Source organism: Pangasianodon hypophthalmus, chromosome 15, assembly GCF_027358585.1.
Source record: "Pangasianodon hypophthalmus isolate fPanHyp1 chromosome 15, fPanHyp1.pri, whole genome shotgun sequence".
In the NCBI taxonomy this organism is placed as follows: Eukaryota; Metazoa; Chordata; class Actinopteri; order Siluriformes; family Pangasiidae; genus Pangasianodon; species Pangasianodon hypophthalmus.
The window spans coordinates 19,677,318-19,697,289 of NC_069724.1; the positions used below are offsets into that span (position 1 = coordinate 19,677,318).

The 19,972-nt window shown below is 38.4% G+C and overlaps 1 protein-coding gene across 2 annotated transcripts in view; it reads left to right on the forward strand.

Moving 5' to 3' along the window:
- The first annotated feature begins 216 nt into the window (after window positions 1-216).
- stxbp1a (syntaxin binding protein 1a) overlaps window positions 217-19,972 on the forward strand; it is a 38,068-nt gene continuing 18,312 nt past the window's right edge. Inside the window, exons 1-2 of one of the 2 annotated variants that reach the window (XR_003403621.3) lie at window positions 217-396; window positions 18,846-18,895. Coding sequence is in view for 1 of the 2 variants with exons in the window: in XM_026928990.3 (XP_026784791.1) it covers window positions 360-396; window positions 18,846-18,895 (87 nt within the window). In the remaining variant the exon portion in view is untranslated. The remainder of the gene's footprint in view (window positions 397-18,845; window positions 18,896-19,972) is intronic. The other variant, XM_026928990.3, reaches the window with a different exon arrangement.

The following is a 19,972-nucleotide window of genomic DNA, read 5'->3' on the forward strand; positions in this document are numbered from 1 at the left end:
TGAAATACTTTGTTGGGTCTTGCATCCAGACTGCAGTGTGCCACTTGACAACCCCTGGCCTATGTACCTACCTCTAGCTCTCTGGTCAGGTTGTAGTGAGTTGCACACATTTTCCCCCCTTTGGCTTTCCATATGGTGGCCAGCATCCTGTAGGGGAGGGGCTGCTGTGCAGTGACGTTTCCAACCCATTCTCTGCAGTGAGCTGCTCTCTGAGGAGCCTATCCACGCACACACACACACACACACACACACACTCTCTCTCTCTCTGACACACAAACGCAGGAGCGCAATAGAGTGCAGGAGGAGAAGGGAGGAGAGGCAGAGAGCGGAATATCGCGTTAGTGTTCAGCAAGAGCATCATGGCACCCATTGGATTAAAGGCGGTGGTTGGAGAAAGTAAGTAGCTATGCATTCATTTCCTTCAATCTATCTATCTATCTGTCTATCTATCTATCTTCTTAAATCAGATGCGTTGGAGGTGGTGCGGACGTGCGCGTCCTCCGCGCTCCTTCATGCGCATTTTGGTGGCCGCTTCCATGGATGCTGTTAAATAGTGGTGTGGATTGAATCAGGGAAGCTGAGATATTTCCTGTTATTCAGACAGACAGGACACAAACAGATCCTTAGAAAAACAAAACAAAACGACAGTCTCTCTGCTTTGATGTACAGAGAAATAGAGAAACGCCCGTATTTTGGAAAGACAAGAACGCACGAATGATGCGGCGTTTCCTTGTAGCCCTGGAACTGACTACAGAATAATGACATTCAATTCAGTATTATCTTTGCGATTCAGAAATCGAAGATCAGGTAGCACTGATGTGCTCTTGGTGCTGATGCAGGGAAGTAGAGGATTAACATTCACATTTCAGCTAAGCCTCACCCCGGTAATAAGGATAGTGATAGTGATAATAAGAGATCACCAGTGTGATAGGTTTGATATGTTACATGGCATGAATCCTCTGCATCACATGGTGTAAAATTTGTAAAAAAAAAAAAAAAAAAAAAAATTATAATTAAGCTCCTTTTTTTGTTTCCTCCCCCGGATGCTGAGGATAAATGGCGGAATGGTGCAGGTGGTGGATGGAAGAGCGACGCACAAAATGCGCATCTCTCTGATGCCTGCTATTTCCGCTCCCCTTATTTGTCTGTTCATGCATCATGCAGTGTCTAATATGCGAGTTAATTCAGGAATAATATAACACACCGTCGATGTGGCCTTTCCTCCCATCAGCCCTGAGATCAAGCATCCACATATAGCAAGCATCCTTACAGAAATGATGCCTTTAACCCCTCCCTTATGGACCCGAGGCCTTGGAATTGCAGTCAACATCCTTTATAAAGAAATATTCTAGCCCTATATAATGTACTGCATTAAGAGATCAGATCATAAACATCTTCAATTTCATATCCAGTTCATCAAAGTGTATAGGTGTATAGGCATGTTTTCACCTCTCTCTGTATTATTTTAATATTTCTTGCATGTGACATTTTCAGCAGTGAATTATGTACCCACCTGGAAGCCCTTTATTATTATGAATGCAGTGGCTATAATGCACCAACCTGGCTGTACATATGCTTATGATTTAGTTATAATCCTTACGAGTTACACATGGTACAGTCGTGGACATGATGGATTTGGAGTCTGCTTTGTGTTGTACTGTGTTCGTGCAGATGGATTCGGTTTGTTTGAAATGCGTTGCTTTTTTGCGCAGTGAGCACCTCCACGCCTTTATTAGTGATGTGCACTGGATTAATGTGCTGGTTAATGTTCATTAGGAGTGATGATGGCGGTGCATTTGCTCTCTTGCCTCCTGTTTATTGCACGCGCTACAAAGCGTCAGAAATGGATGATTCCCGAAACGCATCGGTTCTTTTTGAACAAGGAGAATCGATTCGCATGCACGAGCGAATCGGAAGGGGTTTCCATCTAATACAGGGGTGTCCAATCTTATATCCACAAAGGGTTAGTGTGGATGCAGGGTTTCATTCCAATCAAGCAGGAGCCACACCTGATTCCACCTGTTTAATCAGTTGATCCTGTCTTATACTCAGTATACTCAGGTGTGGCTTCTGCTTGGTTGGAATGCAAACCTGCACTCACACCGGCCTTTTTCAGGTAAGACTGGACACCCCTGATCTAAGAACAAAACAAGCCCAGTCTTACTAAAGCTAATTTTTTACACCATCTCACAGGGTGTCAATGTGTGTGTTAATGTGCACACATTAACAGTGCTGTAAAAGAGGGAAGATTCAGGGGGCTCAGTGGCCATGAAATGGGTCTAAAAGTGCAAAACAGGTGTTTCAGAGCCATAGTGATATGGACACACCAATACTATAGTATGTCTAGAAAAAATACAAAAATAGTTTTGGAGATATTTAAATTTTATAGTTCATCACTTCAAAATTTGTTGTTCTTGATGTTCTTGTTGTTCTTTTAGCTGCTCCCATTAGGAATCACCACAGCAGATCACCTTCCTTTGGCACAGGTTTTACACCAGATGCCCTTCCTGACGCAACCCTCCCCATTTATCCGGGCTTGGGACCGGCACTGAGAGTGCACTAGCCTGTGGGGATGGCACCCAGCCTGGGTCTCGAACCCACAATCTTGAGATCAAGAGTCCTCTTTCCCTCTTTCCCAAAAGGGAAAATAATTGTAAAAATTTTTAACGATTCATCCTGAACTTGTCTTGTTCGCCCAATTAAATGCTTTCTGGTAAGTGGGGGCGGGTCTTGCTCTACAGTAGCAGCTCACTAGCAGCAAAGATGGTTTGTCAGTACGTTTTTGGCTATGCATCTTCCAGCACACTATTCCCTTTTCTAACCATCCCTTGGCTGACAAAGAGATGGTTGGAGTTTATTCACTTGAAAGAGGCTGAAAGTTCCTTATGGTTATGTGACAAGCACTTTTCAGAGGACTGTTTTACCAATGTAGGGCTGTTGAATGCCAGAATATCTCGCTGCCTCAGACTGATCGAGAATGCCATTCCGTCCTTATACCCCATCAGGGCTTGTAAGAGTAAGTAATATTTTATCAAGTAGCATAATATGTAATTAACTCTAACTGTTTAGCTATAAGCCTGCCATTCAATCTTATCAGATGGTTCCTGGTGATGACCCTGCAGTTCTCCATAGACCTTGGTTCAAACATGTACAGCATAATTCCAAAAACACATGGCAACTCATCATTTGGATATCGTCCTCATTCAGGTCGATGGACATGGGTGAAGGTGGCGGTGAGAAACCCTCCACAGTTGAAAAAAATGCTGTTGTTAAACTCTTCGCTGCTCTCCATATTTAGCTAGATCTCTAAGCTACTGTCAAGTTTATTTAGATTCAGCAGGGGTGTTTTCTCGCATGCTTGTTTAAATCTGTCAAGCACTTCAACATGCCGTCACTCTGACTTCCTGTTTCAAAAGGAAATACGTCAACATACAGTATCAGATCATTGCTCTCAAGGGGACTTTAAGTGAGAAATTGTTGGGGAGCAGTCCCAGTATCCTCTTGTTATTTGGAATCCCAACATTTCTAGGCTTGTGACTAACCTTACATTCCCAATAGTGCACTGTCCAGTGTTTGTAGCAGAATAGTAGCAATATACAGCTTCTAAAGCTAACTAGTTAAACACAAATTAAATAATGCTGTAGGCAGTGTGAAAATTGCTTGTTATGTGCTAGGCTTCATACAAGCTTCATTAGCAAATTAGCACAGAAAGCTAAATGTGCTAGCTATGTACACACACCAGAGACACCAACAATCTCTGCTACTTCTTTCCAGGCTTTATTTTACTTCATAATGTTTCTATACATATTTAATGAGAGGTTGTATATGATAGGATAAGGTGAAAATACACATATAAGTAAATGGGAACTACTTGCAGGTAGGAACTAAAGTTGTGAGTGGGAAACTGAAGAAAATTGCCATAAGATTGGTCTAAGGAACTGTTTGAGCCAGCTGCTTGGATCTGTCGCTTTACTGAATCATACCTAATTCATGTAGAATTGAGAAAACCAATCAAATTCAACTCGACATTCCAAGATTCCAGTTGACATTATTCATAACAATAACACTGACCCCCTGGCTATGGCTCCCGGACCCCTAGGCGTCCCTGAACAACACTTTGAGAACCATGTGTGTAGGCTATGAGATCATTTTGGGGTCAGAGGTGTTTTTTTAAGAGCTAATATTACAGATGTAACAAACTAATGCAAGTATGACTGTTCAGGACATTGAGATTTTAGATGTGCTCTTCATAGGATGGCTGTGTTGTTAAGGTCAGTGGTGTTGCAAATGGGAAAACCTGTTATTTTGGAGCGAATTATAGTAACCTTGGTGTGTGTGTGTTTGTGTTGGTGAACAAGGAGGCTGAACAGTACATAAGAATGGACTTAAAAATGATTTTTGTTGTTAAATGTGAGTCCAAGATACTTGAAGCTCTCTACCAGCTCACCAGCTACAGTTGCCCGATTAATGGGTGTAAGGTTGAGAACAGAAGAACATGACATGGGGGTGCCATTTCTTTTGTTTTGGAGAAATTTTAGATTATGACAAAATGTTGATTCTTCAGTTGAGTCTGTTCCTTTGTTTACCCCATGCTGTGAATGTAGTCTACTCTCCATTGATTACTCTTGAGCACCTTTTGTAAAAATTGACAGGGCTAATTTACTACAGGATTTATTAGAGGAAGAGAGAAAAAGTATGGACTTGAATGAGGAAGACATTTCAGATTGTGTCTCTGTGAGACGTGGAGCATTTTTCATCCAAGAGCTTAGCTAGAGCTTTGTACCTAGCAAAGAAAAGTTCCAGAGTGGTAGCTAACGTAATCTAATAATGTATGGTGAGCTTGTTTGCTAGTTAAGAGCATTAATACAGAGTAAGAGATCATGTAGGACATCTTGTTTGTGTCCTCGACAAAAAGTCAGCAAGTTGTTGGCCAGTGTTTTGGTTATGAACTGTGGTGTTCTGTTCTTGCATACTCTTCTGTCTAGCATCTCTATTTTCTCTTGATATGTTTAAAGCTACAAAGTGAATGCATGTTGTGCTGATGGCTTTGAGCTGGATTTTATTTTGCTCCCTTAGCCATTCAGTGTTTTCACAAACTTGCGTTTTCATGAGTCCGTCAGCCAGAACACGTCTTGGCTGATGTGTGTAGTGCAGCAGGTGGTGGGATTAGTTACAGCACTGATGTGCATTACATCACCATGAAATGTCTTACTTTTAGACTTAGACTTAGCTACAAACCAAATGAAAACTTTTTTATAGGAAAGTCAGTAAGTAGTAGTTTTTTTTTTTTGGTTGTTGAACCTTCTTGTCCACTGGATGAGAATGGGATTAAATCAGGAGTGGACAAATCAGTAGCAGGGACACCCAGGACAAGATCTGCTTGTCCTGGGTGTCCCTGCTACTGATTTGTCCACTCCTGATTTAATCCCATTCTCATACATAAACACTAATGACATTGAAATGCTGTAAATGTAAAATATACATGTAAATGAATTGACAGCATTACTATTTCCAGCACAAAAAACGTCCATTAGCCCAAGGTTTGGGATTGGGATGATTTTAACAATACACACGAGGCTTTAGTGTCCTTGGAGACTTCACTTCACAACATTGGAGCATTTTGTTAGTAGTTATTTTGTGATTTGTCATAAAAAACATTAATCAACATTAATATATAATACAACATATAATATTAATTTCAACATTATTAATATTGCTGCTGACTATCAGGAAAGTGACATCTGAAAAGTGATATTTATTAAGAATACATTGCTTCTGGCAGTGATTTCAGGTTTTTCTCGGCACATTAGCAAACCCGCTTCACACAGTTAGTATTTGTGTACCTCTGTAAATTTAGAAAATCGGATCAAACAGCAGCACAGAAATGAATTTGACGAGCATGGACACGTTTTTGTTGCTTAGTCCATTTAGTTATTATTAAATTGCAATACCTGTTCTTACACTGGTGTATACTTTATGAAATGACGTTCAAATTCATCCCAAATGGCTGAGTACTATGAAGGGGGACCCTTCAGGGTTTTTACAGTGAAGGGTGAACTTTAGAATTGAAGCAGGAACTAAAACAATTCTAAAGTTATCATGTACCAAAATCTACAGCCTTCACTGTAAAAACCGTGAAGGGTCCCCCTTCATAATACTCAGCCATTTGGGACGAATTTGAACGTCATTTCAAATCGCTGGTTTGGCTTTAAAATGGCTGATTGAGTCATTCTGTGAAGCTTGTGTTTGACTCAATCAGCCATTTTAAAGCCAAACCAGCGATTACTACAGATTGTTTTATATAGAATCCCTACAGAACAGCTCTCAGAGAGGAACATTTGTGGTCAGTGGTCAGTCAAAACAATAAAGAACAACAATTTCGATCTCAACCCCCTTCATGTCTGCTTTTGCTGCATGCTGAAGTGAAGTAACTGTTGCACAGTTTGTGTCACTTCAGTCATTTCACATTTGGTCCTGCATGCTACAGTGCAGTGGAAGAGGAATTCATCCAGGAACTGTGTGCTTCCTTGTTCAGGATAGTTCTTGTACTATTTGGTTCCTCAGAAGGTTCCAGAACTTTGTTGACCATAAAGCAGTTGCCCTTTTAAATAGACTGTCAATTACACATGACTCCTTTAAAGTGCTTTTGATTCTATAATAGATTGAGATTATATTGTGTTAGCATTAAAAGTGTTGCATTTAGCACAGCACAAGAGCGATAATAAATCTCCCTGCTAGCTCTCTGAGGAATACCTTACCCAGAATTCATTCTGTGCAAGCAGATTGCCTTTCTATGAAATCAGCCTTAGCAGAGAGCCCACAGGAGAGATAAATCAGACAAGTTGATAACTGATAAGAGCACTGAGAGACATGGTTGTGTCCAAGTGTTTCACGCTCTGTGTTAAGTGTTATATCATAGCTATTTCGAATTCTCAAATCTGATTGGTCAGAAGTTGTTGATTAATTTTCTATACCAGCAGCTCTACAATAGTTCAGGCTGCAAGGTTAATATAAATGCAATATTTCTAATATGTTATCTATTTCTAATACGTTTCTATAGTAACAGCTTACACAAGGACATGTATAGTGGGCACACCACATAATCTAAAGCAATAATGAATGTATTTAAAAGATGTATTGCTATTTACCAAAGAACAGCATATAACTGTTGATATGGTGAAGCTTTCTGTAATTAAATGTTACTAATTAAATGTAATTAAATGAGTCTCAAGGGTCAGTGCGTGGTAACAGTCAGCGGCAAAACTATAACCTTTGTTTTCCACCACAGGAAAGTCATCAAGATGAAGGAATTTGCTTTGTGCAGATTCATAATAACATATTCTGTTTTTTTTGTCTGTTTTTTTTTTTGTTTATAGCTGTTTATAGCTGCTATAACAAAAATGATAACAAGAACTAACTTTTTTGCGAATGTTACACAACATTACGTGTAACTATAAATGGATAAAAAGTATGTGTCATTCTCATTTACTGTGGTATAAGATAAATATACTGTAAAACACTTTGGTGCATGTTGTTATAGGAAAATAATCAAGCATCACACTGCACTGTTGATTATTTTCCTATAACAGCACACCCTGTCATGTTTTACTCCCTACTTACTAAGTGTCTAATCACTGCAGATTTAGATACTGGCTTTGAAAAATGGATAGTGCACCAGGTGTCATACAGGAAAAGCTACGTAAAGCACTATGATTGAATTATTCACACGAGAGTAAAATTGTAGATGACTGAGAGTATGAATAGCAGGCACAGAAAGCATATGGGTATCATGCATATTCCATGAGTGCGGTCTTGGATAGAAGGATAGAAACAGCCTGGAAAACTAGACACACTAGAATGTGACATTATTTCCCATACACTATGTAGGTCTGACTATTAGCTGTATGCATTTACTGGTTTGTCATAATAATTTCATGACTATGATTTCTGAAAATACATTATTCCGCAAGTGGGAAGTTGTCCTTGTTGCTGTAAAGCTATCAGAGACTGTTTCACACTGACAGGAAGGCTACTGTAACTCAAATAACCACTATTTACGACCATGATGAGCGGAAAAGCATCTTAGAGCACACAATACATCAAAGCTTGAGGTGGATGGGCTACAACAGCTGAAGCCCACGTCAGGTTTCACTCCTGTAAAATCCCCCCAAATTAAATGTTCAGCTGTTATATAATTTTACATCTGAAGACATATGGCTATATCCAGAACACCCCTTCTATGACTCTTTTTATTTCCTGCTCCAAAGTAGATGCTTTAGCAGACCAGGAAGTATTGCAGTAAATCTTGGCATGCTGAACACCACTAACTGGTCAAACACAAGCTTCACAGAATAAACAACACTCTGCCATTTAAAGAACCGCATTTGTCTGTGATCACTAAAGCTTGTTTTAGAGGTGACGCCATATGACTAACAAAGCGAAACGTTTCCAGCATCCAATATTTCCAAATTCCATTTGAATTAATGGCTCAAAATGTGAAATTTCATGGACATCAAATATAACAATATACAGTAAGGTTAGCACCATATTTGTACAACAAACAAACAAACCCAATAAACATCATTGACTTCAGTATCACATTTGTGATGCTCCCGTGCTTTTGCCATTCCCTGGAATGTTCTGTTAATAGTAGGATCTAGCAGTGCAGTGGATACACAAACCAGGAACTTGTACATGGACTCATTTAGTAATTCTCATTTAGGAAACTTCTGGAAATCTTTACTTCTCATGGAAACACATCTTAATGTACATCTGCGTCTCAATTTTGTCAGAGCCACAGTATTTTCGCATAGCTGCTTGTGCTTAAGTGAAGAGATGTGCGTAATGACTCAGCATGTTATAGAAGCCTAGCTCACTGAGTGTGTGTGTTCTGTCCTTGGATTCCATAGGGCTAATTCGAGCATCCTCTGTCTTATCCCTCTCATTGCTTCACAAGGGCAAGGTTACACAACCAGCGTTGCAGGACAGTATCTCACACCAGAACACACACTACAGCGGCTCAGTGGATACCCCTTAAACCAATTACCAAGAATATAACTTTGATATACAACACAGCGGGTCATATGGAGGATTTACTGTCCTCCTGCTATGCAGTGATATGGGATCTATAAATATAAAAGCAGCCATAGGAACTGAATTGGAAGCAATTGGTTGAGGATTAAACTGAAAACAGTGTGTAATTTTTTTTCAGTTTTATTACAAACCAAAAAAACTCCACACATGTGGTTCTTCAAATAGCACCAAATAGCACTAAAAGTTACGCCATGTTTTACGTGATGAAAGTAGTGGTGTGAAATCAGCATGAAGAGCTGAACAGTGGATGTACATGTTTTCTGGAAGTTTGTTTTCTGTTAATAATTTTGCCATAATAATTGTGCATTGGGGAATTTCTACATTAAAATCCAAATTACAGAGTGGTGTCACTGTGAATGTGTCAGTCCTGCACTGCAGTTTCTGCTAGCTTAAGAGAAAATGATATAATTTCTAAGTTGTAATGATGAGAAAATGAATTATGTTACTGATTTTATCTTTGAGATTTACCACACATCAACGCCTCAGACGTGGACAACGTTCAAATAAAAACAAAAGCCCTATTTGGTTTGGATTCGTTTATCAGGGGTACGTCTCTAACGATTTTTTTTATACGTCTCCTCAGTGATCAGACTCTCACATCTGGACAGCAAAAAAATTACCACAGGAGGAGTGAGTTTCTAGCAGGTTGTATTTTCTATGAGCCTGGATGTTTGTGTCATGTGGTCATATGGTCATGTGAATATAAAATAAGGCTTTATACCTGTAGCTGCCATTATAGTGTCTCCTTTAATCAGCCTGCAGGATCTCTCTTTTCTTAATTGTTTTATTTTCTTTCTTGTGCGTACTCGAGATTTTACCACCCAGACCAAGAACATGGCTGAGTGCCTTTTCTCAAGCATCCATTTTTTATTTCGGGAAGTGTTTAATATCTAGGGGAGGGTCACTGATACGCATGCTACGAGACTAAATACGGCAAGTAGCAGCAGTCAGCATCTTTTTTTTCCAATGCAAGGTGACATCTGCATAGAAAATCATTGACTTGTGTATCTGGATAGAAGTAAAATTATCAGATGACTGCTGAGTATGGCAAAAAAAAAACAAAACAGTAGGTAATTCGGCCTGTAAAACACCGACATGGCCGATCCAAGAGGAAATAAAAATCGTAGAGTAGCACCTGTAAAATTGGAAATTTAATCCTGTCTGAATAGCTTTCACTCACATAATTTATGGACAGAACACTCACTCACGTCTACACTCTTATTTTACATTCCTATTGTATTTTCAACACACCTCACCTTCTTTAATCAGTGTTATTCTCAATTTCAGTTTTAGATTTTCTCTTCTTTCAGAGATGCCAACATCTAGGCTATACTGTAACTGTAGCCTTGATTTTTGCCCATTAGGGGCAAACAGGAAACCTAAAAAGCTTTAGTGCTTTCTTAGCTAAAGCAGCAGTCAGAGCAAATGTGAATAAAAAAAATCACTGAAGGGAAAAGGATGTGGGATGTGAAAGACGTGCATTTGCTACTGGTAGCAGTTACTTTTAATTGTGCAGACTTTAACTAGGTGGACTGTGACTTCCTGAACCAAGTGTTCTTTGATACCAAATAGAGCGTGCTGTTTATTATTTGTTCTTGTTATTTATGTAGTTGGAATGGAGTGATCAACATGTACACTAGGGATTTTGTGGTAAAATTCTCTTTTGTCTCTTTGCCTACTAGGTTTTTCTTGATAGTTGCCCCAGTGCTTCTGGGAATTGCTTTGAGATTCAAACACACGCAAAGATCTTATTTATGTGTTTTCTATGTGTTTTATATTTACAGTATATTTGACCATTCCCATTTTTAAAGCATGGTATTTCATTGTATTTAAACAGTGACAGCAAAGCTGTTGCAATTATTATTATTATTATTATTATTATTATTATTATTATTATTAATTTTTTTTCTTTTTTTTTTTTTTCCAAATTTCATCGTGCTGTCCTGTCTAATTCATTCACAGGTTTGGTTGCTAGCATAGTGAGCCACACTGTGCTGCAGATATCCTTCTGTAACCTGAGAGAAACTGGTCATAGTTCAGCATCCTTTCCTTTCTGAGATGCCTCTGGTTGATGGGGTTTGTTTTACGATTTTGGGCACTGTAGCATTTCAGAAGAAAAAAAAAAGTTGGAATGTGCCTGACTTATGCCTTCTCCTATTTTCTGATTAGTCAAGTCTCAGAAGGTTTTTGTATTATCTCTGATAATCAGATTTACTACACCAGTCACAAATAACCACATGTGACTATTCAGCTCTACCGAATAAAAAGCTGGCTGTCTTTTTAAGAGGACAGACAAGAAATCCTCTGAGACAGATTGAAAGTGGGTCGTGAAATCAGAGGCGAGAGCCCCAAGGGAGCGTGAGTGAGTAGGGGGTTAAATCTCCAGTCCTGTGTGTGAGAGTGGAATATGAAGAGGAGAGATCATACAGTCCTAGTGCGCTTAATTCACCCGGCAAATAGAGCAACAGAGCGAAACAGCAGCTGATGCAGATTCAGCACAGCCGATTACTCGTTCAGGAACATTAATCCGAGTCATATGTGCTGTATTTCATTAGAATGTGCAGGTTTATAACACATATAAAATGTGACAGGTTGAACAGAGGGAGCTGTATATCTGTGAGCACACAACAGCTAATAGGGGTTGCTGGGAGAGCTGTTTTGTGTGTTGTGTGTGTGTGTGTGTGTGTGAGATAGAGAGAGAAAGGGTGGGTGGTGGTAGTGGTGAGAGAAGGAGCAAGACAGCTGGTCGTTGTGATAACATCTGCACCTCTCTCTTAATGCTAGGTAAACTCTGGTTACTAGATATCGTGAGTCAGGTTCACAGACCCTGCTCGCTGTGTTGCGTGACCACTCGTACAACAGTGTGCACATATTGATTAAAATGTGCAGACAGCATTACATAATGACGCAGTGGTGCATTCTGAGAGCTGCTCAGTCTCAGGCGTGAGCTACTTCCTGTCCACTCACAGCTTTGTGTTTGCGCAGGTCTCTCCTCCGCACACCCACGTCTGTTTAGACTGTGAAGTGTTGCATTGTACTGCTGCTTAGAAGAGGAAGAACAGTCCCTACAGCTGTTCATTCAGTCCATCCTGAACGTGCTGACCCCTGCCGATCCCCATTCTCTCTCTCTCTCTCTCTCCCTCTGTCTCTCTCTCTCTCTCTCTCTCTCTCTCTCTCTCTCTCTCTCTCTCTCTGTCTCTCTTTCTTTCTTTGCTGGCTCTCTGGTGTTTGACTCCAGGGCAACCTCTGTCATTTCCTTTGCTTACGCATCTATTAAGAGTTCAGAGGGAAAACGAAGGGCATATAAGCCTGCTTTCACACCTAGCATTTTTTTTAAACATAGAATGTGACTACAAGGAGGGTTGGCACTTTCAGAAAACGCTGCTAATAGAGATTTTTGTAACCTACTCATAAACAAGGGAGAGACTGTGGATGGATCTGTTTTATTTGTACAGTTCTTTGATGTTAAATTCAGACATACTGCCAAATTAGAAGTATTTCCTTTTTAGTTTTAAAGCTGAGAACTGAACTGAAATGAAGGAAAAAAACTCTGGTAGCTGTTTGTTTGAACTCACAAGCATGCATATGGTGTTCACTGATTATTTTAGAGTAGTTCAATTATTGTGTCTGAAGTCATTTTTTTCTTTAAGATTTTCTTTTCAGAAAAACGCACAGTGACATTTAAGGTTTTTTTTTTGCCTCCTGTCCATTCCCAGTCAGGCCACAATTTAGGGGGACAAATAAGAAAAACAAACATGGAGGACAAAATTAGACTTGTTAGTGAGCGACTAGAAGGTGGTTTATGACAAATTGAAAATATTTCATTGCCAATATTCCAGTGTTGCAATATAACTATTCTTTAATAAGAATCACTATATATATATATATATATATATATATGTTTTTTTTTTTTGGAATCTTCACCGGTATGTGATGTAACGTTGAATTTTAACTGTGATGAATACAGTCATGTCTCATAAGCTGCTCAGATCCTCTTGATTTTCTGCCTCCAAAGATCTTTATTACTGAAAATAATAAATCTAATCTAATCTACAGAGTTAGCTGATACTAGCTAGATCTGGTACGAATATTGATATGATTACAGTGGTGTGTGTATCGGCAGCTACCAACCAGGGAGGCTAAAGGCTAACACGTGCTTCCTTTGCGACACGTGAAGCCAGCCGACTGCATCTTTTCACGCTGCTGCTCATGCTGCATCACAGGGCAGCGTAACAAACACGGAGGAAAGCGCCATCCACCCTCTTCCGCATGCATGAGCTCACAGATGAACACGATTGGCTAGTGTTGCTGTGATTGACAGGAGAGAGAGTATGGCATCCCTCCCACCAAGAGAGCACAGCCAATTTTGCTCCGTTGTCTCACGGTCACGGATGTCTGTGGCGTCGTACTTGTGATCTCCAGACGATAGAGTGAACGATTTTCTGTTGCGCCTCTTGGGAGCCTGAGCCTTGTTTTTTCATAGCAGGACGAACATTGCTCAGTGCTTTTTCTGAAAAAAAAAGAATGTGTGAAAGCACCTTAGTTTGTATCATTAGATATTTAAAAAAAAAGAGTACAGAGCCAAGATTAGTCAATAGAATGAGACAGGGACTGAAAATTAGATAATAAAATAAAAGCTGCAGAATTTTTCTAGCACATTTAAAAAAAAAACAGTAGATGCTGCTGTTCTTTATGAATCATTTTCTCACCCCAAATGAATATGAAATGCTATAAAAAGCACATTATGTTAATTGGCTGTGACCCACGAGACCTCATCTGCATAGTGATTCAGATGCATTCTTCCTTATAGACTTGAGATGAAACACTTTAAAAAATAATTGCTGCAAATATTCAGGCCACCGTCCTACAATGGCAGATTTTTGTGAGCAACCAGAGTGTGTTTTCCTTTAGCTAAAGCAACATTCACCCCTTTTCACTGATGACATATCCCCGGTATATTATCTCCTATACCCTTAATATATTAACTGTGAAAGGAAGCTCACTTCAGTAAAGTAAAAGTGGAAAAGGGGAATTTTGGGAACAGGGTAGAGTCAGCATCACGCAAATGTCCGACTTCTAAAAAAAAAAAATCCCTTCCTATGTAATATTTAATGATTGTATTTTTTTTAAAACATTTTATGATAAACACTATGATAAAGACAGTTATGCTGAATGACAGTTTTACACTTTAGGACTTTACAGCTCCTTTAATATGTTTTTCCTCCTAAACATTGTTATAACACAGAAGTAAAAGTGGAATAATATCATGCAAAATTAGATATAAATAATAGTGTATATACACCTTGGCATAGTAGGCGCTCATTTGCATACCCATCATCCCCCGCTGCTAAGTTATTCTAATATTTAATGCCATTGTTTCAGCACCATAAGTGTTTACTGTTACAAAAGAAATGTGTTTACGGGTTGTCCGTGTTGGCTTGTGTTCTGCTGGCATGTTATGTGATGTTCATTTGCGCCTACCGTTCAGCAGAAGCCTGGAGGGTTTTGTTACCCCCCGTGGGGTTTCCCTGTTCTAGCAGTTCTTAGGCTAAACACTGTGTTAATTCCGTGTTCATGCAGTAAGTGTGCATTGTCCATTGTATTAATAGTAATATGGGATCAAGGTTCTTCTTTGCTAAAACCACAGTATTAATTATTTTATGTAAAATAAACACAAAAGGAGGCATCTTTGACTCATTTACATACATATATTTACATATTTTTCTATACTGTAGATCTGCAGCAAACTCAGTGAGGCCTTCATAATATAATTGAATTAATTAAATCAGGTAGAATAATAATCTCAGCAGCGTTATGGCTTAGGACTGGAATCTGATATAGGATTACATCATATTTAAAGAAGTTGAAATCTGAAAGAGGAATTGTTCAGTTTTTCACAGACTGTAGTGGTACAGATGTGTGTTTTAACACACCAGCTGTTCTGACATACAGTATATGTCGATACTTAAACAGAAATTCGTTTTCTAAGTGGTTCAGTTGGATTAATTTGATTAAAACATTGGATAATTACGGCCATGCATTTACCTCATTTAGGGCTTCTACATGAGGAGATGAGGAACTAGTTGAGGGTCATTTTTTGTTACAAATGACTACCTAGTATTCAGTATTTCAGCAGACCAAACCGAGTACTTGAAAAAAAATACTGTAGCAGAGCTGATCCATGGATTAAAAAAATAGTTTAACAACTGTAGTTTTCTAAACATGAATATGATGGTCACTTATGATCTACAGTCTGGGCTATGAACAAATCAGACCTAATCTTTGTCACTTCTTCACACCATTCTGTGTATTTTTCTTATGACCATTTGTGTATTTCTTTTTATCTTTGAAAGACAAAGAGGCTTAGTCCTGCTATCCCATTTATACCAGCTGCCCCTGTTAAAAAACTGCTCAATTCAATTCAGTTCAATTTGTATAGTGCGTTTAACAATGGACATTGTCAGAAATATACAGAAATATAAGTTGTTTATTATACAGTAGATAACTTCACCTGGATATTATAATAAATAATAAATCAATAATAATCAATAATAATTGTAATGCTTATAATGAACAATTAGTTAGAACAATGCTTCTACTTTCCAACACAATTAGCACTGCTTGACACTGTAGTACACAGTTATAAAAGAGAAATGATTTATATTCTCAATAACCAGTATCACCCAGAAGAGGAACCTGTCCTTTTGAATCTGGTTTCTCTCAGAAACCACATATATTTTCAGATATCTATAATGCTGCATTGTGACAGTCCCCATTGTTAAAAGCACTATATAAATAAAATGGAATTGAATTGAATTGAAAAATGAATGGACCAAAAAGTATGCATTTATTCAGAGTATGTATTTATTTATGCATCTGATCAGAGTCAGTGATTCTCATCAAAAGTGATAACACGAAACACCAGTATGAAACTAAACCACAACCATTTTGAATTGTCTTATTTATAGCCATACTGATCTTTACTGGTTAGACATTAAAAGGTAACGTAACCTGGAGCTGATGTGTGAGGCTGAAATGCAGACACTGAGATACAGACAGGATGACGAATGGACGAAACAAACAACAGCGTAATGCTTCCTTTTTTTTGTAGTACGCAGCTGACACAGTAATATGAGAACACGCCTTTCTAACACACAATACATGAGCTTTTTCAAACATGTTTATACAGGGAGGCCTTTCACTTTGACAGGAGCTCAGGGGCGTGACGTTTATAATAATAGGATGTGTAGATTGATCACTAGCTCATTATTTCATTGCCAGGAAAATAGCCTCCTTTCACATAAATGAGTGGAATAAATACTGAGTGTTTCTTCAGCCTTTAAACCTGGCTGGCACATCGACAGCTATAATCCATGTGCAGCCAGCTGTAGGGTTTAACTCCGTCTCACTGCAGATTTCCACATGTCAAACACAGTCTGAGATTATTTTTTGTAACACTGCAGCCAGATGGGCAGTGTAGTAATCAAGCTAATTGTGGCTTCAGCATCCAAACATGACTCGGTTAAATCCCAGACTCATAGGATTACTTATAAAAGCAAATCACACACAGATAGGGAGAGATTAGACAAAGATCAGCAGCGGCATCAGCTAAAGCAAAAATAAGGCACCTTTCTTTAAACCAGATTAAATTATCATTGATTCCTTTTTGTTATATGACCTCGTGGAGCACATATTGGTCCTGTGACACTCTCTCAGGCTGATAATGAAGATAGGGTGCATTTCTGCATGCAGTGATTTATACAACGCTGCCTTTTAATGTCCTTGAGCTTTCACATCTGAGCTTTTCCTCTTCTAGGCTGCAGCTTTGGCAGACACGTACATCGAGTGTGTTGCCTGAAGCAATGGCACACTGTGAGTGAACGGTTTGCCATTTTTAGCAACACAAGGCTACCGTGGCTTTCCGTTTCATTTCTGAATGCCTGGTTTAAATGGCGTGAAATATACATCATCTTGGATACACACAGAAAAACAGTGTGTTGTCAGATTAAATTGTGTAGCATGTAAGAAGATTACAAGTAGGCACTGAATGTTAATAAGGAATAAATCAACAAATGATGTTCATTAGGTTTGTCTAGGTGGTTAAATTAGGAATGCAACAAAAGTTCATTTACATTTATGGCATTTGGCAGATGCCCTTCTCCAGAGCGACTTACATTTACATTTATCTCATTTATACAATTGAGCAGGTCAGGGTTAAGGGCCTTGCTAGAATGTGTTCAAACAGTTTGAGCAGCAGATCAACAGTGAAAATATAGTCCGTGTGGAAATATTTGATGGTATGAAGCAGTTTGTAATCACTGTTCACAGCAAAGGGGCGGCGCAGCAGGTAATGTTGCTGCTTCACAGTTCCAGCCTCCCAGTTTTGATCCTGAGCTCCAGTTACTGTCAGTGTGGAGTTCTCTATGTTCTCCCCTGTGTGTATGCGTTTATTCCAGGTTCTCCAGTTTCCTCCATGGTGCGCCTTCTCCTCCAGGGGTTTGATACACCACTTGAAAACATGGCATCCCACTCAATATGCAGAATATAACTAAACAATAGATGTCGGTACAGTTTCGGTACAAAAAATTAAAAAAAAAAAAAGCACCTAGTATAAATAAAAATAATGGAATTCATTGCCCTGGATGACCAACTGTTATTCATCATTGAGGACACTGGAGTTCATAGCTTTATATCTACCAGAAATATACAAAGTAGATGCAGCTGATGTTCATGAGCTCATGACTACAGACTCAGCCTATTTTTTTAGTACGAACTTTGATATAGATTTTTATTTTATGACTTCTACATTATCCAGTCATTACAAAAACATTTTAGATTTTCAAACTTTAGATTTCCAAAAGGAAATGTTACAGAACAAAATTAAATGTTACAGAAAAATGTTTGTATGTCAGTAAAGAAAGCAGCATATTAGCAGCATAAGAGATCACTTTTCCAACAAAAAAACATAATGAAGGCTGCCGGGTTTTGCTGCAGAAATAAGAAGCAAGTGTGACAGTCAAAGTCTCCAGAAGAACTGTGGCTGCTTCTGCAAGATGCTCAGTAAAACCTACAGCTCATTTCCTTATAAAACTGCACACACTGTACCTGAGACTACTATTTTTTTTAAAGCAAAGGGACATCACACCAATATACACACCACAACATCACACACACACACACACACACACACCCCTCTAAACCTCTGCGATGATAAATGTAGTGAGAGAATGAGGCTGAGAGCAGGTCAGGCTCATGTGTAACTGAATAAACAGGATAATATTAACAGTTTTGGAATATAAAGCAGGTGTGTGTATATGTTCTAAGGGAGGGTCTGCACTAGGTAATAGAAAATGTATTGTCCTGACATGACAACCCCCATTTATGTAATATAACCTGTATGTGTGTGTGTTGAGAAATGACCAGGATCCTCATTTATCTCTCAAACACCAGCATTTATACTCTTCATTAGGCATGAAACTAATCAGCTTTCTGTTAAATGGAGGTGCTGGGTTTTACTAAACTGTGAATAAACGGACATCTTCATGCAGCAGTTGAATGAAATCTGCAATGAAATCTGTCAAAATTTGTTTACAGCACTGATATAATTACAACATTGCATACTTATAATGAAGAAAGGATTTCAAAGATCATTGAGCAGTTTGTATTTAATAGCATTTTTTATTGTTTAATAGCAAAAAATTACACGTTGCATGTGTTTTTATTATTATTATTATTATTTTTTTTTTTTACAGAGATTATGAATGATGTGATCAAGAAGGTGAAGAAGAAGGGAGAATGGAAGGTAAGCCTGATCGGTTCATTAAGCAAATTAAATTGAGTATTAATGGGTTCAATGATATTGCATTTCTTTAAATCACAGTAATTTTACTTTCTAAAGTGTATTTGCTAGTAGCTAAAGGTAAATATCTTAATTTACTCAAATGTACTTCAGGTTTAAAAATTCAACAATAAACTTTTCCTGCATGTTTCATACTGCTAAAACATTTTCTGTAATACTTGCTTATGTTTTTCTACTACAATATATATATATCTGATTATTTTAACTAGTTTTTATTGTTATTTCACTTCAGTATTTTTAATTATGTTTCTCAACAATTAAAAAAAGGTTAACTATAAACTATACAATGAAATTCTTGTGAAATTAGTTGCAAAGCTTAAGCCCATGTTCACATTAGCAAGCGACAATGCGATAGACTACCATTCATTTTCTATGTACGTGTGTGACACGGAGCCATGATTTCAGTGACAATGGCAAGCAACAATGTGACAGAACGACAAGCGACATTTGAATTAAGATTTTCTACATTTTGCAAATTAGATATGATGCAGTAAATTGACAAATCCATTATCTTGAATGTTCCTCTGATAATCCTATGGCGCATGTGGTCCAACGTTTCTGTGAGCAGTTAGTTCCCATTTGCTGTTTGATGCTCAAAAATGGAAGAAAAACGTATAACCATGGTTTCATCTTGTCATATATGAACTCTCATTAAACGTGTATAAAGATAATAGGAAAAAAAAAAAGCTTGGACGGAAGTAGCAGAGATCGTTGGTGCCTCTGGTGAGTATACATAGCTAGTACAGTTAGCTTGCTTTGCCAGTCTGTAGTGTTGCATGTAACATGCAAATTAAACAATAATCATACTGATTAGTGTATTATTTAATTTGTGTTTAACAAGTTAGCTATAGAAGCTTAATATAGCTACTACTCTTATTCATTGAAACTAAAAAACATTGGGCAGTGCATGCCCAAAAATGACAACGGTAGTTGTTGGTAAACACTCACAAGAGACAAACCACAAGCAACACAAGCGCCTTGTTGCTTGCTAATGTGAACAAAGGATTATTTTCTGGCCAG